The 22,597-nt window shown below is 64.2% G+C and overlaps 1 protein-coding gene across 1 annotated transcript; it reads left to right on the top strand.

Annotated features, from left to right (window-relative positions):
- Positions 1–154: 154 nt before the first annotated feature.
- On the top strand, positions 155–21,894 carry ABCF3 (ATP binding cassette subfamily F member 3). The gene is made up of 21 exons (XM_075570859.1): positions 155–304; positions 879–1,026; positions 1,145–1,221; positions 7,704–7,756; positions 8,938–9,035; positions 10,065–10,187; positions 10,327–10,593; positions 10,975–11,055; positions 11,215–11,274; positions 11,542–11,598; positions 11,732–11,754; positions 11,935–11,990; positions 12,126–12,326; positions 15,545–15,621; positions 15,773–15,817; positions 16,308–16,440; positions 16,558–16,646; positions 17,379–17,470; positions 20,161–20,293; positions 20,711–20,798; positions 21,513–21,894. Exons 1-21 carry the CDS (start codon positions 232–234, stop codon positions 21,669–21,671), a joined length of 2,133 nt encoding a protein of 710 aa, XP_075426974.1. The 5' UTR covers positions 155–231; the 3' UTR covers positions 21,672–21,894.
- Positions 21,895–22,597: the final 703 nt, after the last annotated feature.

The following is a 22,597-nucleotide window of genomic DNA, read 5'->3' as shown; positions in this document are numbered from 1 at the left end:
TGCGACATGCGGAGAGAGGACGGTGACATCATGTAACGGAAAAGAACTACAGATCCCGGCATGCACCGTGCTGTCTGGACGCCACTTGGCCGCTCTCTCTGCTATGCGCATGCGCGTGACCCGTAGCGTGCCCCGTACGCGTGTTGGGCGGTGGACTACAGCTCCCAGCAGCCTTTGCGCTGACGCTGCGTGTCCTCCTTCTTTGCGCATGCCCGTTGCCGGCCGGCCAACATGGCGACCGTGGAGAAGATCCTGAGGAGCGAGTTCCCGCAGCTGGACGGCGAGCTCTTCCAATACGTGACCGGTGAGAGCGGGGCAGCCAGAGCACTGTATAGCGAAACCTGCCTGTATATAGCGGTACTCGGTCATTGTGTCGCCCCCCTCTGGTCAGCGTCCCCCCCCCCCATCTGGTCAGCGTCCCCCCCCTCTGGTCAGCGTCCCCCCCCTCTGGTCAGCGTCCCCCCCCCCTGGTCAGCGTCCCCCCCCCCCTCTGGTCAGCGTCCCCCCCCCTCTGGTCAGGATCCCCCCCCCTCTGGTCAGGATCCCCCCCCCCCTCTGGTCAGGATCCCCCCCCCCTCTGGTCAGCATCCCCCCTCCCCCTCTGGTCAGCATCCCCCCTCCTCTCGTCATCGTCGTCATCCCCCCTCCTCTCTCTGGTCAGCGTCGCCCCAACCCCTCTCTGGTCAGCGTCGCCCCAACCCCTCTCTGGTCAGCGTTGTCCCCCCTCTCTGGTCAGCGTCATCCCCCCCTCTCTGGTCAGTGTTGTCCCCCCCCCTCTCTGGTCAGCGTTGTCCCCCCCTCTCTGGTCAGCGTCATCCCCCCCTCTCTGGTCAGCGTCATCCCCGGTCTGCTACCTACTACTCTTTCTTTCCCCCCAGATGTCCTTGATAGTGGACGCTTGGACTTCGAGTCGGAGAACGATCTGTTTGAAGCGGTTGGGGAGCTCCTGCAGGACGTCTCCGGAGACACCAAGGATGACGAGGACATCAGGGATATCTGTCAGCGCATGTACAGCACCATGTGCCTGTGAGTGTCCGTGCTGTCCCTCCCCGGCTGCACTTCCTGGGTGCTCTGTATAAAGCGGGCGACGCCTGACAGTCGCAGTGTGGGAGATTAGTAAAGTAATTACACTCTCTCTCATTAGGTCCCATCATGTCAGCGGGAGGAGCCAGGTATTGCTGCAGAATCCCATCCAGCTCTCCCAGATCTCCAACAACTACGGTGAGATCACCCAGAACGCACTGCTCCCCCCCAACACACTCTGATCCGTCCTGTCTCTGCTCCCCCCCCAACACACTCTGATCCGTCCTGTCTCTGCTCCCCCCCCAACACACTCTGATCCGTCCTGTCTCTGCCCCCCCAGCGCACTCTGATCCGTCCTGTCTCTGCTCTCCCCCCCAACACACTCTGATCCGTCCTGTCTCTGCTCTCCCCCCCAGCGCACTCTGATCCGCCCTGTCTCTGCTCTCCCCCCCAGCGCACTCTGATCCGTCCTGTCTCTGCCCCCCCAGCACACTCTGATCCGTCCTGTCTCTGCTCTCCCCCCCAGCACACTCTGATCCGTCCTGTCTCTGCTCTCCCCCCCAGCGCACTCTGATCCGTCCTGTCTCTGCTCCCCCCCCCAGCGCACTCTGATCCGTCCTGTCTCTGCTCTCCCCCCCCAGCGCACTCTGATCCGTCCTGTCTCTGCTCTCCCCCCAGAGCACTCTGATCCGTCCTGTCTCTGCTCTCCCCCCAGCGCACTCTGATCTGTCCTGTCTCTGCTCTCCCCCCCAGCGCACTCTGATCCGTCCTGTCTCTGCTCCCCCCCCCAGCGCACTCTGATCCGTCCTGTCTCTGCTCCCCCCCCCAGCGCACTCTGATCCGTCCTGTCTCTGCCCCCCCAGCGCACTCTGATCCGTCCTGTCTCTGCCCCCCCAGCGCACTCTGATCCGTCCTGTCTCTGCTCTCCCCCCCAGCGCACTCTGATCCGTCCTGTCTCTGCTCTCCCCCCCAGCGCACTCTGATCCGTCCTGTCTCTGCTCCCCCCCAGCGCACTCTGATCCGTCCTGTCTCTGCTCTCCCCCCCAGCGCACTCTGATCCGTCCTGTCTCTGCTCCCCCCCCCAGCGCACTCTGATCCGTCCTGTCTCTGCTCTCCCCCCAGTGCACTCTGATCCGTCCTGTCTCTGCTCCCCCCCCAGCGCACTCTGATCCGTCCTGTCTCTGCTCTCCCCCCCAGCGCACTCTGATCCGTCCTGTCTCTGCTCTCCCCCCCAGCGCACTCTGATCCGTCCTGTCTCTGCTCCCCCCCCCAGCGCACTCTGATCCGTCCTGTCTCTGCTCTCCCCCCCAGCGCACTCTGATCCGTCCTGTCTCTGCTCTCCCCCCCAGCGCACTCTGATCCGTCCTGTCTCTGCTCTCCCCCCCCAGCGCACTCTGATCCGTCCTGTCTCTGCTCTCCCCCCCAGCGCACTCTGATCCGTCCTGTCTCTGCTCTCCCCCCCAGCGCACTCTGATCCGTCCTGTCTCTGCTCTCCCCCCCAGCGCACTCTGATCCGTCCTGTCTCTGCTCTCCCCCCCAGCGCACTCTGATCCGTCCTGTCTCTGCTCTCCCCCCAGCGCACTCTGATCCGTCCTGTCTCTGCTCTCCCCCCCAGCGCACTCTGATCCGTCCTGTCTCTGCTCTCCCCCCCAGCGCACTCTGATCCGTCCTGTCTCTGCTCCCTCCCCCCCCCCAGCGCACTCTGATCCGTCCTGTCTCTGCTCTCCCCCCCCCAGCGCACTCTGATCCGTCCTGTCTCTGCTCCCCCCCCAGTGCACTCTGATCCGTCCTGTCTCTGCTCTCCTCCCCAGCGCACTCTGATCCGTCCTGTCTCTGCTCTCCCCCCCAGCGCACTCTGATCCGTCCTGTCTCTGCTCTCCCCCCCAGCGCACTCTGATCCGTCCTGTCTCTGCTCTCCCCCCCCAGCGCACTCTGATCCGTCCTGTCTCTGCTCTCCCCCCAGCGCACTCTGATCCGTCCTGTCTCTGCTCTCTCCCCAGCGCACTCTGATCCGTCCTGTCTCTGCTCTCTCCCCCAGCGCACTCTGATCCGTCCTGTCTCTGCTCTCCCCCCAGCGCACTCTGATCCGTCCTGTCTCTGCTCTCCCCCCCCAGCGCACTCTGATCCGTCCTGTCTCTGCTCTCCCCCCCAGCGCACTCTGATCCGTCCTGTCTCTGCTCTCTCCCCCGGCGCACTCTGATCCGTCCTGTCTCTGCTCTCTCCCCCAGCGCACTCTGATCCGTCCTGTCTCTGCTCTCCCTCCCAGCGCACTCTGATCCGTCCTGTCTCTGCTCTCCCTCCCAGCGCACTCTGATCCGTCCTGTCTCTGCTCTCCCCCAGCGCACTTTGATCCGTCCTGTGTCTGCTCCCCCTCCCAGCGCACTCTGATCCGTCCTGTCTCTGCTCCCCCCCCCAGCGCACTCTGATCCGTCCTGTCTCTGCCCCCCCAGCGCACTCTGATCCGTCCTGTCTCTGCCCCCCCAGCGCACTCTGATCCGTCCTGTCTCTGCCCCCTCAGCGCACTCTGATCCGTCCTGTCTCTGCTCCCCCCCCAGCGCACTCTGATCCGTCCTGTCTCTGCTCCCCCCCCCAGCGCACTCTGATCCGTCCTGTCTCTGCTCTCCCCCCCAGCGCACTCTGATCCGTCCTGTCTCTGCTCTCCCCCCCAGCGCACTCTGATCCGTCCTGTCTCTGCTCTCCCCCCCAGCGCACTCTGATCCGTCCTGTCTCTGCTCCCCCCCCCAGCGCACTCTGATCCGTCCTGTCTCTGCTCCCCCCCCAGCGCATTCTGATCCGTCCTGTCTCTGCTCTCCTCCCAGCGCACTCTGATCCGTCCTGTCTCTGCTCTCCCCCCAGCGCACTCTGATCCGTCCTGTCTCTGCTCTCCCCCCCAGCGCACTCTGATCCGTCCTGTCTCTCCCCCCCCCAGCGCACTCTGATCCGTCCTGTCTCTGCTCCCCCCCCAGCGCACTCTGATCCGTCCTGTCTCTGCTCCCCCCCCAGCGCACTCTGATCCGTCCTGTCTCTGCTCCCCCCCCAGCGCACTCTGATCCGTCCTGTCTCTGCTCCCCCCCCAGCGCACTCTGATCCGTCCTGTCTCTGCTCCCCCCCCAGCGCACTCTGATCCGTCCTGTCTCTGCTCTCCCCCCCAGCGCACTCTGATCCGTCCTGTCTCTGCTCTCTCCCCCAGCGCACTCTGATCCGTCCTGTCTCTGCTCTCCCCCCCAGCGCACTCTGATCCGTCCTGTCTCTCCCCCCCCCCAGCGCACTCTGATCCGTCCTGTCTCTGCTCCCCCCCCCAGCGCACTCTGATCCGTCCTGTCTCTGCTCCCCCCCCAGCGCACTCTGATCCGTCCTGTCTCTGCTCTCCCCCCCAGCGCACTCTGATCCGTCCTGTCTCTGCTCTCCCCCCCAGCGCACTCTGATCCGTCCTGTCTCTGCTCTCCCCCCAGTGCACTCTGATCCGTCCTGTCTCTGCTCTCCCCCCCAGCGCACTCTGATCCGTCCTGTCTCTGCTCTCCCCCCCAGCGCACTCTGATCCGTCCTGTCTCTGCTCTCCCTCCCAGCGCACTCTGATCCGTCCTGTCTCTGCTCTCCCCCCCAGCGCACTCTGATCCGTCCTGTCTCTGCTCTCCCCCCCAGCGCACTCTGATCCGTCCTGTCTCTGCTCCCCCCCCCCAGCGCACTCTGATCCGTCCTGTCTCTGCTCCCCCCCCCCCAGCGCACTCTGATCCGTCCTGTCTCTGCTCCCCCCCCCCAGCGCACTCTGATCCGTCCTGTCTCTGCTCTCCCTCCCAGCGCACTCTGATCCGTCCTGTCTCTGCTCCCCCCCCCCAGCGCACTCTGATCCGTCCTGTCTCTGCTCTCCCCCCCAGCGCACTCTGATCTGTCCTGTCTCTGCTCTCCCCCCCAGCGCACTCTGATCTGTCCTGTCTCTGCTCCCCCCCCAGCGCACTCTGATCCGTCCTGTCTCTGCTCTCCCCCCCAGCGCACTCTGATCCGTCCTGTCTCTGCTCTCCCCCCCAGCGCACTCTGATCCGTCCTGTCTCTGCTCTCCCCCCCCAGCGCACTCTGATCCGTCCTGTCTCTGCTCTCCCCCCCCCCCAGCGCACTCTGATCCGTCCTGTCTCTGCTCTCCCCCCCCCCAGCGCACTCTGATCCGTCCTGTCTCTGCTCTCCCCCCCCCCAGCGCACTCTGATCCGTCCTGTCTCTGCTCTCCCCCCCCCCAGCGCACTCTGATCCGTCCTGTCTCTGCTCTCCCCCCCAGCGCACTCTGATCCGTCCTGTCTCTGCTCTCCCCCCCTCCCCCCAGCGCACTCTGATCCGTCCTGTCTCTGACCCCCCTTCCCCCAGCGCACTCTGATCCTTCCTGTCTCTGCTCTCCCCCCCCAGCGCACTCTGATCCGTCCTGTCTCTGACCCACCTTCCCCCAGCGCACTCTGATCCTTCCTGTCTCTGCCCCCCCTCCCCCCAGCGCACTCTGATCCTTCCTGTCTCTGCCCCCCCTCCTCCCAGCGCACTCTGATCCTTCCTGTCTCTGCTCCCCCCCCCCCCCCCCCCCCCTCTGCGCACTCTGATCCGTCCTGTCTCTGACCCCCCTTCCCCCAGCGCACTCTGATCCTTCCTGTCTCTGCTCTCCCCCCCCAGCGCACTCTGATCCTTCCTGTCTCTGACCCCACTTCCCCCAGCGCACTCTGATCCTTCCTGTCTCTGACCCCACTTCCCCCCAGCGCACTCTGATCCGTCCTGTCTCTGCTCTCCCCCCCAGCGCACTCTGATCCGTCCTGTCTCTGCTCCCCCTCCCCCAGCGCACTCTGATCCGTCCTGTCTCTGCTCTCCCCCCCAGCGCACTCTGATCCGTCCTGTCTCTGCTCTCCCCCCCCCCAGCGCACTCTGATCCGTCCTGTCTCTGCTCTCCCCCCCCCCCAGCGCACTCTGATCCGTCCTGTCTCTGCTCTCCCCCCCCCCAGCGCACTCTGATCCGTCCTGTCTCTGCTCTCCCCCCCCCCCAGCGCACTCTGATACGTCCTGTCTCTGCTCTCCCCCCCCAGCGCACTCTGATCCGTCCTCTCTGCTCCCCCCCCCAGCGCACTCTGATCCGTCCTGTCTCTGCTCTCCCCCCCAGCGCACTCTGATCCGTCCTGTCTCTGCTCTCCCCCCCAGCGCACTCTGATCCGTCCTGTCTCTGCTCTCCCCCCCCCCCCCCCCAGCGCACTCTGATCCGTCCTGTCTCTGCTCTCCCCCCCAGCGCACTCTGATCCGTCCTGTCTCTGCTCTCCCCCCCAGCGCACTCTGATCCGTCCTGTCTCTGCTCTCCCCCCCTCCCCCCAGCGCACTCTGATCCGTCCTGTCTCTGACCCCCCTTCCCCCAGCGCACTCTGATCCTTCCTGTCTCTGCTCTCCCCCCCCCAGCGCACTCTGATCCGTCCTGTCTCTGACCCACCTTCCCCCAGCGCACTCTGATCCTTCCTGTCTCTGCCCCCCCTCCCCCCAGCGCACTCTGATCCTTCCTGTCTCTGCCCCCCCTCCTCCCAGCGCACTCTGATCCTTCCTGTCTCTGCTCCCCCCCCCCCCCCCCCCCCTCTGCGCACTCTGATCCGTCCTGTCTCTGACCCCCCTTCCCCCAGCGCACTCTGATCCTTCCTGTCTCTGCTCTCCCCCCCCAGCGCACTCTGATCCTTCCTGTCTCTGACCCCACTTCCCCCAGCGCACTCTGATCCTTCCTGTCTCTGACCCCACTTCCCCCCAGCGCACTCTGATCCGTCCTGTCTCTGCTCTCCCCCCCAGCGCACTCTGATCTGTCCTGTCTCTGCTCCCCCTCCCCCAGCGCACTCTGATCCGTCCTGTCTCTGCTCTCCCCCCCAGCGCACTCTGATCCGTCCTGTCTCTGCTCTCCCCCCCCCCCAGCGCACTCTGATCCGTCCTGTCTCTGCTCTCCCCCCCCCCCAGCGCACTCTGATCCGTCCTGTCTCTGCTCTCCCCCCCCCCAGCGCACTCTGATCCGTCCTGTCTCTGCTCTCCCCCCCCCCAGCGCACTCTGATACGTCCTGTCTCTGCTCTCCCCCCCCAGCGCACTCTGATCCGTCCTCTCTGCTCCCCCCCCCAGCGCACTCTGATCCGTCCTGTCTCTGCTCTCCCCCCCAGCGCACTCTGATCCGTCCTGTCTCTGCTCTCCCCCCCAGCGCACTCTGATCCGTCCTGTCTCTGCTCTCCCCCCCTCCCCCCAGCGCACTCTGATCCGTCCTGTCTCTGACCCCCCTTCCCCCAGCGCACTCTGATCCTTCCTGTCTCTGCTCTCCCCCCCCAGCGCACTCTGATCCGTCCTGTCTCTGACCCACCTTCCCCCAGCGCACTCTGATCCTTCCTGTCTCTGCCCCCCCTCCCCCCAGCGCACTCTGATCCTTCCTGTCTCTGCCCCCCCTCCTCCCAGCGCACTCTGATCCTTCCTGTCTCTGCTCTCCCCCCCCCCCCCCCTCTGCGCACTCTGATCCGTCCTGTCTCTGACCCCCCTTCCCCCAGCGCACTCTGATCCTTCCTGTCTCTGCTCTCCCCCCCCAGCGCACTCTGATCCTTCCTGTCTCTGACCCCACTTCCCCCAGCGCACTCTGATCCTTCCTGTCTCTGCTCCCCCCCCCCCCCCCCCCCAGCGCACTCTGATCCGTCCTGTCTCGGCCCCCAGATGCAGACCCGGAGATCCTGAACGTGCTGTTGATGAAGAAGGACCAGTCTTCGGTAAGAACTTCTAACCCACCCGGGGGGAGACTCAGTGGCGCTGAGTAAGCTCTGCCCGCTGCTCCCACCTAGGAGATTCTCCACGATAAGGCACTCCCAAGTGTTAGGATAGCCGCATCTCCCAGACTATACAGGTCACCTTCTCTCTGCACCCAGGAGCCAGGTCCCTGATTGGGTTACAAAGTTGGTGTTGCATGTTGTTATGTAGGGCCATTTAACATCTTCAGTAAAGTAAGGGAGCTTCCCCTGTAGTATGTTATGTACCCAAGAGAGGAGCAGGGATAGTGTCAGCTGTAGGAAACACAGACTGGTTCTTGGGGGTGCCTCGGCTGTCACCCTGGGGGTGTCCCGTCCTGGCCCTGGGGGTGTCCCGTCCTGGCCCTGGCTGTCACCCTGGGGGTGTCCCGTCCTGGCCCTGGGGGTGTCCCGTCCTGGCCCTGGGGGTGTCCCGTCCTGGCCCTGGGGGTGTCCCGTCCTGGCCCTGGGGGTGTCCCGTCCTGGCCCTGGGGGTGTCCCGTCCTGGCCCTGGGGGTGTCCCGTCTTGGCCCTGGGGGTGTCCCGTCCTGGCCCTGGCTGTCACCCTGGGGGTGTCCCGTCCTGGCCCTGGGGGTGTCCCGTCCTGGCCCTGGGGGTGTCCCGTCCTGGCCCTGGGGGTGTCCCGTCTTGGCCCTGGGGGTGTCCCGTCCTGGCCCTGGCTGTGACCCTGGGGGTGTCCCGTCCTGGCCCTGGCTGTCACCCTGGGGGTGCCCTGTCCTGGCCCTGGGTGTGTCCCGTCCTGGCCCTGGCTGTCACCCTGGGGGTGCCCTGTCCTGGCCCTGGCTGTCACCCTGGGGGTGTCCTGGCTGTGGCTGTCACCCTGGGGGTGTACCGCCCTGGCTGTCACCCTGGGGGTGCCCTGTCCTGGCCCTGGCTGTCACCCTGGGGGGGTCCCGTCCTGGCCCTGGGGGTGTCCTGTCCTGGCCCTGGGGGTGTCCCGTCCTGGCCCTGGCTGTCACCCTGGGGGTGTCCCGTCCTGGCCCTGGGTGTGTCCTGGCCCTGGCTGTCACCCTGGGGGTGTCCCGTCCTGGCCCTGGCTGTCACCCTGGGGGTGTCCCGCCCTGGCTGTCACCCTGGGGGTGTCCCGTCCTGGCCCTGGCTGTCACCCTGGGGTGACCTGTTTTGTCCCCTATGTTTGTTCTCAGTTTGTTGACACCAAGAAGCTGGAGAAAGCGGAAGCCAAAATAAAAGCTAAACAGGAGAGACGAACTGAGCGAGGCTCGCAGAAAGTCGGCGGGACCATGCAAGTGTGACAAACGGGGGGCAATGGCAGAGCCCCAGCGCATACACCCCTCCACCCCAAGTGTTGCCCCCCCAACTTGTGTTGAGCCTGCCCTCGCTCCCCTTGTGTTGACCCCGCCCTCCCTCCCCTTGTTTTGACCCCGCCCTCCCTCCCCTTGTTTTGACCCCGCCCTCCCTCCCCTTGTTTTGACCCCGCCCTCCCTCCCCTTGTTTTGACCCCGCCCTCCCTCCCCTTGTTTTGACCCCGCCCTCCCTCCCCTTGTTTTGACCCCGCCCTCCCTCCCCTTGTTTTGACCCCGCCCTCCCTCCCCTTGTTTTGACCCCGCCCTCCCTCCCCTTGTTTTGACCCCGCCCTCCCTCCCCTTGTTTTGACCCCGCCCTCCCTCCCCTTGTTTTGACCCCGCCCTCCCTCCCCTTGTTTTGACCCCGCCCTCCCTCCCCTTGTTTTGACCCCGCCCTCCCTCCCCTTGTTTTGACCCCGCCCTCCCTCCCCTTGTTTTGACCCCGCCCTCCCTCCCCTTGTTTTGACCCCGCCCTCCCTCCCCTTGTTTTGACCCCGCCCCTCCCTCCCCTTGTGTTGACCCCGCCCCTCCCTCCCCTTGTGTTGACCCCGGCCCTCCCTCTCGTGTTAACCCCGCCCTCTGCCCCCCCCCCTCTCCCCGTGTTGACCCCCCCCCCTCGTCTCCCCGTGTTGACCCCTCCCTTCGGCTCTCCCCCCCACCCCCCCTCTTCCCGTGTTGACCCACCCCCCCTCGGCTCCCCCCCCACCCCCCCTCTCCCCGTGTTGACCCCACCCCCCCTCTCGGCTCTCCCCTCCCCTCTCGGCTCTCCCCCCCCACCCCCCCTCTTCCCGTGTTGACCCACCCCCCTCGGCTCCCCCCTCTCCCCGTGTTGACCCCACCCCCCCTCTCGGCTCTCCCCTCCCCTCTCGGCTCTCCCCCCCCACCCCCCCTCTCCCCGTGTTGACCCTCCCCCTCGGCTCTCCCTCCCCACCCCCCCTCCTCGTGTTGACCCCGCCCTCTCCCCGCAGAGTGATGGAGGAGGCCTCAGCGAGTCAGGCTGCCAGTAAGAAGGAGAATCGCATGGAATCTTCCGGGAAGAACAAGTCGTACGACATTCGCATCGAGAACTTCGACGTGTCCTTCGGAGAGAGGTGAGTGCGTTGACCCCCTCCCCCCCCCAACTCATACACTGCCCCCCCCCTTACTCGCCCACTATCCCCCAACTCGCCGGTAACTACACAGTAACGCTTCCCCCTCCCTCTGCATATCGGTAACGCTTCTCCCCCCTAGAGTCCTGCTGACCGGCGCAGAGCTGAACCTGGCCTCAGGCCGCCGCTATGGGTTGGTGGGCCGGAATGGGCTTGGTAAGACCACCCTGCTGAAGATGCTTGCGAGCCGCAGCCTGCGCGTCCCCTCGCACCTCAGCATCCTGCACGTGGAACAGGAGGTGGCCGGGGATGACACCCCCGCCCTGCAGAGCGTGCTGGAGTGTGACACCCTGCGGGAGAGCCTCCTGCAAGAGGAGCGGGCGCTGAACGCCAGGATCAGCGCGGGAAAGTGAGTGGGGCGCTGACCGCCAGGATCATTGTGGGGGATAGCGGGGGCATTAAAACTGCAGAGTGCACAGGAGGGATGAGAGAGAAGATATCGTGTGATACTTTATATTCACTGTGTGTATCTATCTCACGCAACACTCTTATCTAGTATACACTCATACTCTAACGTGTGTACGTGTGTGTGTACGTGTGTGTGTACGTGTGTGTGTGTACGTGTGTGTGTGTGTGTGTACGTGTGTGTGTGTGTGTGTGTGTGTACACTTGTATATGCATGGGCACACGAAAGTGTGGATGTACCTTCCCTCTCGCGCACATACAGTAAGTTGGACGCTGTTTCCGGATGGCGCCGCGCCTGATGAGTGTCCCCTGTTTGTGTCCGCAGAGGTGACGGCTCAGAGAGTACCCGTCTGACTGAGATCTACGCGAAACTGGAGGAGATAGAGGCCGATAAGGCCCCTGCCAGGTGCAGTATAACGTCTCCCCCCCCCCCCATTAACCCGACCGCTCCGCGTGTCGTCCCCGCCGACCCAACCGCTCCGCGTGTCGTCCCCGCCGACCCAACCGCTCCGCGTGACCTTATACCTACTTATTCTCTCTCCCCCCCCCCCCCCTTCCCTCGCAGGGCTTCTGTGGTCCTGGCTGGATTAGGGTTTAAACACACGATGCAGCAGCAGATGACCAAGTAAGTGTGTGTGTGTTTATTTAGCACCATTAATGCACATAGCGCGTCACAGCACTAATACGTGTGACAATCATAAATAACAAATAGTACAAATAACAGATCATGGGAATAAGTGCATCAGACATAAAAGTAACATTGTGGAAGAGGAGTCCCTGCTCTGAAGAACTTACAATCTAATTGTGAGGTTAAGAGGGGGGGGGTTTAGGTAGTTGCAATTGGGTTCGGTTTTGGGGGTGCCGCCTGACTCACGTCCCTCTCCTCCCGCAGGGAGTTTTCAGGTGGTTGGCGCATGAGGTTGGCGTTGGCTCGGGCCCTCTTTGCCAGGTGAGTGTCGTTCCTGCAGCTCAGCTGGTTATTGGGACTGATCTATAGTGTCACTATAGGGTGCTGGTGGGGTGGTAATTTTTGGGGCGGTTGGTTATAGACTGGTCACACTCACACACTCCCCCTCTCTCAGGCCGGACCTCCTCTTGCTGGATGGTGAGTATTTCGGTGTTTTGTCACACTCGCTCTCCTCTTCCCCCCCCCCCCCCCATCTTTTCGCTCGCTCCCCCCCTCCTCCTCTTGCTCGCTCCTCCTCTTGCTTGCACCCCTTCCCCATCTTCTCGCTCCCCCCTCCCCTCCTTCTCGCTCCCCCTCTGACTGTTTTTCGTGTTTTAGAGCCCACCAACATGTTGGATGTCCGAGCGATCCTGTGGCTGGAGACTTACCTGCAGGTCAGTGTGGATGCATTGGCCCCATCTCTGCAATCCTGTCTCTCACCCCCCCATGTTCCCCTCATCTCACCTTTTGTCCTCTCCCATCTCTCCCCTGTGTGGGTCTCCTCCCCCCCCCCCCCACCCCTTGCACAGACGTGGCCCTCCACAATTCTCGTGGTTTCCCACGACCGCAACTTCTTGAACGCGGTGGCCACCGATATTGTGCACCTGCACAGCCAGCGGCTGGAGGGGTACCGCGGGAACTTCGAGAGCTTCCTGAAGATCAAGGACGAGCGACTGAAGAACCAGCAGCGGGAGTACGAGGCGCAGCATCAGTACCGCGAGCACATACAGGTAACGCGGGGCGCAGCGTCAGTACCGCGAGCACATACAGGTAACGCAGGGCGCAGCGTCAGTACCGCGAGCACATACAGGTAACGCGGGGGCGCAGCGGTCAGTACCGCGAGCACATACAGGTAACGCGGGGCGCAGCGTCTACCGCGAGCACATACAGGTAACGCGGGGCGCAGCGTCAGTACCGCGAGCACATACAGGTAACGCGGGGCGCAGCGTCAGTACCGCGAGCACATACAGGTAACGCGGGGCGCAGCGTCAGTACCCGCGAGCACATACAGGTAACGCGGGGCGCAGCATCAGTACCGCGAGCACATACAGGTAACGCAGGGGCGCAGCGTCAGTGCCGCGAGCACATACAGGTAACGCGGGGCTGCAGCGTCAAGTACCGCGAGCACATACAGGTAACGCAGGGGCGCAGCGTCAGTACCGCGAGCACATACAGGTAACGCGGGGGCGCAGCGTCAGTACCGCGAAGCACATACAGGTAACGCGGGGCGCAGCATCAGTACCGCGAGCACATACAGGTAACGCGGGGCGCAGCATCAGTACCAGCGAGCACATACAGGTAACGCGGGGCGCAGCGTCAGTACCGCGAGCACATACAGGTAACGCGGGGCGCAGCATCAGTACCGCGAGCACATACAGGTAACGCGGGGCGCAGCAGTCAGTACCGCGAGCACATACAGGTAACGCGAGGCGCAGCATCAGTACCGCGAGCACATACAGGTAACGCGGGGCGCAGCGTCAGTACCGCGAGCACATACAGGTAACGCGGGGGCGCAGCGTCAGTACCGCGAGCACATACAGGTAACGCGGGGCGCAGCGTCAGTTACCCCGGCGAGCACATACAGGTAACGCGGGGCGCAGCATCAGTACCGCGAGCACATACAGTAACGCGGGGCGCAGCATCAGTACCGCGAGCACATACAGGTAACGCAGGGCGCAGCGTCAGTACCGCGAGCACATACAGGTAACGCGGGGCGCAGCGTCAGTACCGCGAGCACATACAGGTAACGCGGGGGCGCAGCGTCAGTACCGCGAGCACATACAGGTAACGCGGGGGCGCAGCGTCAGTACCGCGAGCACATACAGGTAACCGCGGGGGCGCAGCATCAGTACCGCGAGCACATACAGGTAACGCGGGGCGCAGCGTCAGTACCGCGAGCACATACAGGTAACGCGGGGCGCAGCATCAGTACCGCGAGCACATACAGGTAACGCGGGGGCGCAGCGTCAGTACCCGCAGAGCTCACATACAGGTAACGCAGGGCGCAGCGTCAGTACCGCGAGCACATACAGGTAACACGGGGCGCAGCGTCAGTACCGCGAGCACATACAGGTAACGCAGGGCGCAGCGTCAGTACCGCGAGCACATACAGGTAACGCGGGGCGCAGCGTCAGTACCGCGAGCACATACAGGTAACGCGGGGCGCAGCATCAGTACCGCGAGCACATACAGGTAACGCGGGGCGCAGCATCAGTACCGCGAGCGCATACAGGTAACGCGGGGCGCAGCGTCAGTACCCGCGAGCACATACAGGTAACGCGGGGCGCAGCATCAGTACTGCAGGCATATATTGGTAACGCGGGGCGCAGCATCAGTACCGCGAGCACATACAGGTAACGCGGGGCGCAGCATCAGTACCGCGAGCACATACAGGTAACGCAGGGCGCAGTATCAGTACCGCGAGCACATACAGGTAACGCGGGGCGCAGCATCAGTACCGCGAGCACATACAGGTAACGCGGGGCGCAGCATCAGTACCGCGAGCGCATACAGGTAACGCGGGGCGCAGCATCAGTACCGCGAGCGCATACAGGTAACGCGGGGCGCAGCATCAGTACCGCGAGCACATACAGGTAACGCGGGGCGCAGCATCAGTACCGCGAGCACATACAGGTAACGCGAGGCGCAGCATCAGTACCGCGAGCACATACAGGTAACGCGGGGCGCAGCGTCAGTACCGCGAGCGCATACAGGTAACGCGGGGCGCAGCATCAGTACCGCGAGCGCATACAGGTAACGGGGGGCGCAGCGTCAGTACCGCGAGCGCATACAGGTAACGCGGGGCGCAGCGTCAGTACCGCGAGCGCATACAGGTAACGCGATGCGCAGCATCAGTACCGCGAGCACATACAGGTAACGCGGGGCGCAGCGTCAGTACCGCGAGCACATACAGGTAACGCGGGGCGCAGCGTCAGTACCGCGAGCGCATACAGGTAACGCGGGGCGCAGCGTCAGTACCGCGAGCACATACAGGTAACGCGGGGCGCAGCGTCAGTACCGCGAGCACATACAGGTAACGCGGGGCGCAGCGTCAGTACCGCGAGCACATACAGGTAACGCGGGGCGCAGCATCAGTACCGCGAGCATATACAGGTAACGCGGGGCGCAGCGTCAGTACCGCGAGCACATACAGGTAACGCGGGGCGCAGCGTCAAACGCGGGGCGCAGCATCAGTACCGCGAGCACATACAGGTAACGCGGGGCGCAGCATCAGTACCGCGAGCACATACAGGTAACGCGGGGCGCAGCATCAGTACCGCGAGCACATACAGGTAACGCGGGGCGCAGCATCAGTACCGCGAGCACATACAGGTAACGCGGGGCACAGCATCAGTACCGCGAGCACATACAGGTAACGCGGGGCGCAGCATCAGTACCGCGAGCACATACAGGTAACGCGGGGCGCAGCATCAGTACCGCGAGCACATACAGGTAACGCGGGGAGCAGCGTCAGTACCGCGAGCACATACAGGTAACGCGGGGAGCAGCGTCAGTACCGCGAGCACATACAGGTAACGCGGGAGCAGCGTCAGTACCGCGAGCACATACAGGTAACGCGGGGAGCAGCGTCAGTACCGCGAGCACATACAGGTAACGCGGGGAGCAGCGTCAGTACCGCGAGCACATACAGGTAACGCAGGGCGCAGCATCGGTACCCGCGAGCACATACAGGTAACGCGAGGCGCAGCATCAGTACTGCAGGCATATATTGGTAACGCGGGGCGCAGCATCAGTACTGCAGGCATATATTGGTAACGCGGGGCGCAGCATCGGTACCGCGAGCACATACAGGTAACGCGAGGCGCAGCATTATTACTGCGAGCGCATACAGGTAAGTGGCAGGTGACGGGGGATAGGGGGGGGCGATGTGTACATTCCATGAAAGCCCGGGGGGGGATTTGAGTAATTATTTCTTCTCTGCCTGAAGGTTTTCATCGATCGGTTCCGGTATAACGCCAACCGCGCATCCCAGGTGCAGAGCAAACTCAAACTGCTGGAGAAGCTGTGAGTTCCCTGACCCCAAACCCACCCCCCAAATCCACAACCCCACCCCCATCCACCCCCACATCGCCGACTGCCCGTACCGAGCCCCCCCTCCCTGCAGAGTTCCCTTTGGGGGGTAGGTGGGACGCTCTAATCTCGTTCTCTCCTCCAGGCCGGAGCTGAAGCCGTTGGAGAAGGAGACGGAGGTGGTGTTAAGGTAAGGATCGGTGTGCGGGGTGTCTCTCACCCCGGCCCGGCTGACCGCGCGCTCGCTCTCACCCCGGCCCGGCTGGCCGCGCGCTCGCTCTCATCCCGGCCCGGCTGGCCGCGCGCTCACTCTCACCCCGGCCCGGCTGACCGCGCGCTCGCTCTTACCCCGGCCCGGCTGGCCGCGCGCTCGCTCTCACCCCGGCCCGGCTGACCGCGCGCTCGCTCTCACCCCGGGCCGGCTGACCGCGCGCTCGCTCTCACCCCGGGCCCGGCTGACCGCGCGCTCGCTCTCACCCCGGGCCCGGCTGACCGCGCACTTGCTCTCACCCCGGGCCCGGCTGACCGCGCACTCGCTCTTATGTTCTTTTGATCTCTAATTGTTCCTCCCTTTTTTCCTCTCCCTGCTCTCTGACTCTCTCTCACCTCCCCCTGCTCTCTGACTCTCTCTCACCTCCCCCTGCTCTCTGACTCTCTCTCACCTCCCCCCCCCCCCCAAGGTTCCCTGATGGGTTTGAGAAGTTCTCCCCCCCGGTTCTGCAGTTGGATGAAATTGATTTCACATATTCCTCTGACCGGCCGATCTTCAAAAACCTCTCTGTGTCCGCAGACCTGGAGTCCCGCATCTGTGTGGTGAGTGCTGGGATCTGAGTGCGGGGGGGGGGGGGGGGTTCTGGGAAACACAGAGGGGGAGGCTGGTGACAGGGGGTGTTAGAGGGGCCGGATCCGTCTCACATCTCTAACTTACAGGTGGGGGAAAATGGAGCTGGAAAATCCACTATGTTGAAGCTTCTGATGGGGGAACTTTCACCGGTGCAGGGAGTCCGGAACGCACACAGGTGTGTGAGGGGGTGGGGGGCACATCTGTTTTGTTACCTCTCCCTACGTCTAGGGGTATCTTCCCTCTGACCACTCGCCTCCCCTCCCCCTCAGATCACGCTTCCTTCTCCCTCTGGTCTTCCTTCCTTCCTCGCCTCCCCTCCCCCTCAGATCACGCTTCCTTCTCCCTCTGGTCTTCCTTCCTCGCCTCCCTTCCTCGCCTCCCCCTCAGATCACGCTTCCTTCTCCCTCTGGTCTTCCTTCCTCGCCTCCCCTCCCCCTCAGATCACGCTTCCTTATTCCTTCTCTTCTCTGTCTTCCTTTCTTCCTCGCTTCCCCTCCCCCTCAGATCACGCTTCCTTCCTTCCTTTCTTCCTCGCCTCCCCTCCCCCTCAGATCACCCTTCCTTCCTTCCTCGCTTCCTTCTCCCTCTGGTCACCCTTCCTTCCTTCCTCGCCTCCCCTCCCCTCCCCCTCAGATCACCCTTCCTTCCTTCCTCGCTTCCTTCTCCCTCTGGTCACCCTTCCTTCCTTCCTCGCCTCCCCTCCCCCTCAGATCACGCTTCCTTCTCCCTCAGATCACCCTTCCTTCCTTCCTCGCCTCCCCTCCCCCTCAGATCACGCTTCCTTCTCCCTCAGATCACCCTTCCTTCCTTCCTCGCCTCCCCTCCCCCTCAGATCACGCTTCCTTCTCCCTCAGATCACCCTTCCTCCCTTCCTTCCTTCCTCGTCTCACTGCCTCTTTCTTTGCAGGAACCTGAAGATCGGTTATTTCAGTCAGCATCACGTGGACCAGTTAGATCTGAACATCTGCGCTGTGGAGCTGCTCGCAAAACGCTTCCCTGGTACTTGCCTCTCCCCCTCCCTTCCTGCATGCCTCTCTCCCCACCCCTCCCCCCCCTCCCTCCGACGCACCCCCTTTCTCCCCCTCCCTCCCGGATGTGCCCCCTCCCTCCCTGATGCGCCCCCTCCCTCCCTGATGCGCCCCCTCCCTCCCTAATGCGCGCCCTCCCCTCCCTCCCTCCCTCCCTGATGCGCGCCCTCCCCTCCCTCCCTCCCTCCCTGATGCGCGCCCTCCCCTCCCTCCCTCCCTCCCTGATGCGCGCCCTCCCTCCCTCCCTCCCTGATGCGCGCCCTCCCCTCCCTCCCTCCCTCCCTGATGCGCGCCCTCCCCTCCCTCCCTCCCTCCCTGATGCGCGCCCTCCCCTCCCTCCCTCCCTCCCTGATGCGCGCCCTCCCCTCCCTCCCTCCCTGATGCGCGCCCTCCCCTCCCTCCCTCCCTGATGCGCGCCCTCCCCTCCCTCCCTCCCTGATGCGCGCCCTCCCCTCCCTCCCTCCCTGATGCGCGCCCTCCCCTCCCTCCCTGATGCGCGCCCTCCCCTCCCTCTCTCCCTGATGCGCGCCCTCCCCTCCCTCCCTCCCTGATGCGCGCCCTCCCCTACCTCCCTGATGCGCCCCCTCCCTCCCTGATGCGCGCCCTCCCCTCCCTCCCTCCCTGATGCGCGCCCTCCCCTACCTCCCTGATGCGCCCCCTCCCTCCCTGATGCGCGCCCTCCCCTCCTTCCCTCCCTGATGCGCCCTCCCCTCCTTCCCTCCCTGATGCGCCCTCCCCTCTCTCCCTCCCTGATGCGCCCTCCCCTCTCTCCCTCCCTGATGCGCCCCCTCCCTCCCTCCCTGATGCGCCCCCTCCCTCCCTCCCTGATGCGCCCCCTCCCTCCCTCCCTGATGCGCCCCCTCCCTCCCTCCCTGATGCGCGCCCTCCCCTCCCTCCCTCCCTGATGTGCGCCCTCCCCTCCCTCTCTCCCTGATGCGTGCCCTCCCCTCCCTCCCTCCCTGATGCGCGCCCTCCCCTCCCTCCCCTCCCTCCCTGATGCGCCCCCTCCCTCCCTGATGCGCGCCCTCCCCTCCTTCCCTCCCTGATGTGCCCTGCCCTCCCTCCCTCCCTGATGCGCGCCCTCCCCTCCTTCCCTCCCTGATGCACCCTCCCCTCCTTCCCTCCCTGATGCGCCCTCCCCTCTCTCCCTCCCTGATGCGCCCTCCCCTCTCTCCCTCCCTGATGCGCCCTCCCCTCCCTCCCTGATGCGCCCCCTCCCTCCCTCCCTGATGCGCCCCCTCCCTCCCTCCCTGATGCGCCCCCTCCCTCCCTCCCTGATGCGCCTTCCCCTCCCTCCCTGATGCGCCCTCCCCTCCCTCCCTGATGCGCCCTCCCCTCCCTCCCTCCCTGATGCGCCCTCCCCTCCCTCCCTCCCTGATGCGCCCTCCCCTCCCTCCCTTCCTGATGCGCCCATCCCCTCCCTCCCTGATGCGCCCCTCCCTCCCTCCCTGATGCGCCCTCCCCTCCCTCCCTGATGCGCTCCCTCCCTGATGCGCCCTCCCCTCCCTCCCTCCCTGATGCGCCTTCCCCTCCTTCCCTCCCTGATGCGCCCTCCCCTCCCTCCCTCCCTGATGCGCCCTCACCTCCCTCCCTCCCTGATGCGCCCTCCCCTCCCTCCCTTCCTGATGCGCCCTCCCCTCCCTCCCTCCCTGATGCGCCCTCCCCTCCCTCCCTCCCTGATGCGCCCTCCCCTCCCTCCCTCCCTGATGCGCCCTCCCCTCCCTCCCTCCCTGATGCGCCCCCTCCCCTCCCTCCCTGATGCGCCCCCTCCCTCCCTGATGCGCCCCCTCCCTCCCTGATGCGCCCCCTCCCTCCCTGATGCGCCCTCCCCTCCCTGATGCGCCCTCCCCTCCCTCCCTCCCTGATGCGCCCCCTCTCCTCCCTCCCTGATGCGCCCCCTCCCCTCCCTCCCTGATGCGCCCCCTCCCTAACTGATGCGCCCCCTACCCTTCCTCCCTGTTGTGCGCCCCCTACCCTCCCTCCCTGATGTGCGCCCCCTACCCTCCCTCCCTGATGTGCGCCCCCTCTCCTCCCTCCCTGATGTGCGCCCCCTCTCCTCCCTCCCTGATGTGCGCCCCCTCTCCTCCCTCCCTGATGTGCGCCCCCTCTCCTCCCTCCCTGATGTGCGCCCCCTCTCCTCCCTCCCTGATGTGCGCCCCCTCTCCTCCCTCCCTGATGTGCGCCCCCTCTCCTCCCTCCCTGATGTGCGCCCCCTCTCCTCCCTCCCTGATGTGCGCCCCCTCTCCTCCCTCCCTGATGTGCGCCCCCTCCCCTCCCTCCCTGATGTGCGCCCCCTCCCCTCCCTCCCTGATGTGCGCCTCCTCTCCTCCCTCCCTGATGCGCCTCCTGTCCTCTCTCCCTGATGCGCCCCCTCTCCTCTCTCCCTGATGCGCCCCCTCTCCTCCCTCCCTGATGTGCGCCCCCTCTCCTCCCTCCCTGATGTGCGCCCCCTCTCCTCCCTCCCTGATGTGCGCCCCCTCTCCTCCCTCCCTGATGTGCGCCCCCTCTCCTCCCTCCCTGATGTGCGCCCCCTCTCCTCCCTCCCTGATGTGCGCCCCCTCTCCTCCCTCCCTGATGTGCGCCCCCTCTCCTCCCTCCCTGATGTGCGCCCCCTCTCCTCCCTCCCTGATGTGCGCCCCCTCTCCTCTCTGCCCCCTGCAGGTAAGACAGAGGAAGAATATCGCCACCAACTGGGCAGCTACGGGATCTCGGGGGAGCTGGCGGTGCGGCCGGTGGTCAGTCTGTCTGGAGGCCAGAAGAGCCGCGTGGCTTTTGCCCAGATGACCATGCCCTGGTGAGCCGCGGTGCCTGTTAGAGCACAAATTACCCCCAACAGATGGGTTATGTATCCCAAAATCTGTGCTGGGCTAATGCATGGTCTGCTCCTGCCCTCTGATTGGCTGGGAGGGAGAGAGGTCTGCTCCTGCACTCTGATTGGCTGGGAAGGAGAGCAAGGCCTGCCCTCTGATTGGCTGGGAGGGGGAAAGGTCTTCTCCTGCCCTCTGATTGGCTGGGAGGGAGAGAGGTCTGCTCCTGCACTCTGATTGGCTGGGAAGGAGAGCAAGGCCTGCCCTCTGATTGGCTGGGAGGGGGAAAGGTCTTCTCCTGCCCTCTGATTGGCTGGGAGGGGGAAAGGTCTTCTCCTGCCCTCTGATTGGCTGGGAGGGGGAAAAGTCTTCTCCTGCCCTCTGATTGTCTCTCAATCTTTCAGTCCCAACTTTTACATCCTGGATGAACCGACCAATCACCTCGACATGGAGACCATTGAAGCTTTGGGGCGAGCGCTGAACAAATTCCGGGTAATGCTCCCACACCCCCCTCTGCTCCCACACCCCCCCTCTGCTCCCACACCCCCCTCTGCTCCCACACCCCCCCTCTGCTCCCACACCCCCCCTCTGCTCCCACACCCCCCTCTGCTCCCACACCCCCCCTCTGCTCCCACACCCCAGCTCTGCTCCCACACCCCCCTCTGCTCCCACACACCCCCCTCTGCTCCCACACACCCCCCTCTGCTCCCACACCCCCCCCTCTGCTCCCACACCCCCCCCTCTGCTCCCACACCCCCCCTCTGCTCCACACACCCCCCTCTGCTCCCACACCCCTCCCTCTGCTCCCACACCCCTCCCTCTGCTCCCACACACCCCCCTCTGCTCCCACACCCCCCCCTCTGCTCCCACCCCCCCCCTGCTCCCAAACCCCCCCCTCTGCTCCCACACCCCCCCCCCTCTGTTCCCACACCCCCCCCTCTGCTCCCACACCCCCCCCTCTACTCCCACACCCCCCCTCTGCTCCCTCTACCAATTAATTTTTGTGGTCTGTCATTTCCCGCTCTAGTCTCTTCCATCCAAATGCCCGTGACTATTAACCACGGGACGTTTCCTCACACCCCCCTGCCCCGTCTCTTCCCTGCCCCCCCTTTTACTTCTGCCTTCCCCATGACTCCCTTCTCCCCCCTCCTGGCTTCTCCCTTACTCCCTCTCCCGACTTCTGCCTGACACCCCCCTCCCTTGCAGGGCGGGGTGATCCTGGTGTCTCACGACGAGCGCTTTATCCGCCTGGTGTGCCAGGAGATGTGGGTGTGCGAGAACGGCGGGGTGACGCGGATCGAGGGCGGATTCGACGAGTACCGGGATATCCTGCACGAGCAGTTCCGCAGAGAGGGCTTCCTATAAAGGGGCGGCACCGCGGGAGCCTGGCGCCGCCCCTGCCCCCTCCCCCTGCTTTGTGTCCTGCGCATACTGTCAGATGTGAGGGGGAGCGAGAGGTGAGCCGGGGAGGACCTGACCCCAGGAGAGGGGGTACCCCCGCGGAGGTCCCGGATACCCCGCGGGCAAAGAAATGACTGAGTAACCGCGTGTGAAACACGAGAGGAAATATATTTATAATCCAAACGGAGCAGAGTTGTATGTGTTTATATAACGTGATTGTGTGATACCCGGCATCAGTCAGCCCCGCGGCATTAACTAATCACAGACTTATCGGGGGTCTCCGGGGAGCTCCTATTTTTAATGATACTGTCCGTTTTATATTTAACCCCTAGTTGCTGGTTTTGTGTGTACGAACATCACAAGCAGCGCATCCCCATGCAACGCACGGCTTGTAATCTCCGGCAGCATGGGGGTTAAATGTCCGCTTTCCTCTGCTCCAGCCACCCTGTGCATTAAAGTAACCGCCCCCCTCCCAGGAGCGTATGGAGTTTAACTCGTATACTGTCACCATCTTGCACCTGGAGCAGGCCTGCTCTTTAAAATAAATACATAAATAAATTAAAAAAAAAACAATTTTCGTGCAAAAAGCTGGATTTTTGGGGTTTTGACGCCATTTTAACCTCCCGGGCAACTAATATGGCAAATGTTTAATCTCGTGAATTTAAAAATAAGAAACGCGTTGGGGGAAGAGATCTGTTACAAAAATAAAATGGTGACTGGCGCGCAGTGCTGCTGTACGGGGAGATGGTGCCACTGACATTGTATGTTAAAGGTTAGGAACCTCCCACTGCGACGTGGCCTCGCCCCTCCCCCTTGGGTCCCTGGTACTTCCGTGCAGGCTGTGGCAGTGCTACCCGCTTCTAATGTGTAACCTCTGACCTTTATAGTGG

This window comes from Ascaphus truei, chromosome 14 (genome assembly GCF_040206685.1).
Source record: "Ascaphus truei isolate aAscTru1 chromosome 14, aAscTru1.hap1, whole genome shotgun sequence".
Lineage (NCBI taxonomy): Eukaryota > Metazoa > Chordata > Amphibia > Anura > Ascaphidae > Ascaphus > Ascaphus truei.
This window is presented reverse-complemented; position numbering and strand designations above follow the sequence as displayed.

Excerpts from the sequence above, each read along its gene's own strand:
- ABCF3 (XM_075570859.1), top strand. The coding sequence starts at position 232 with ATGGCGACCGTGGAGAAGATCCTGAGGAGCGAGTTCCCGCAGCTGGAC. Across the intron at positions 7,757-8,937 it reads TGAAGAAGGACCAGTCTTCG|TTTGTTGACACCAAGAAGCT; the intron begins GTAAGAACTTCT and ends GTTTGTTCTCAG. Across the intron at positions 10,594-10,974 it reads GCCAGGATCAGCGCGGGAAA|AGGTGACGGCTCAGAGAGTA; the intron begins GTGAGTGGGGCG and ends TTGTGTCCGCAG.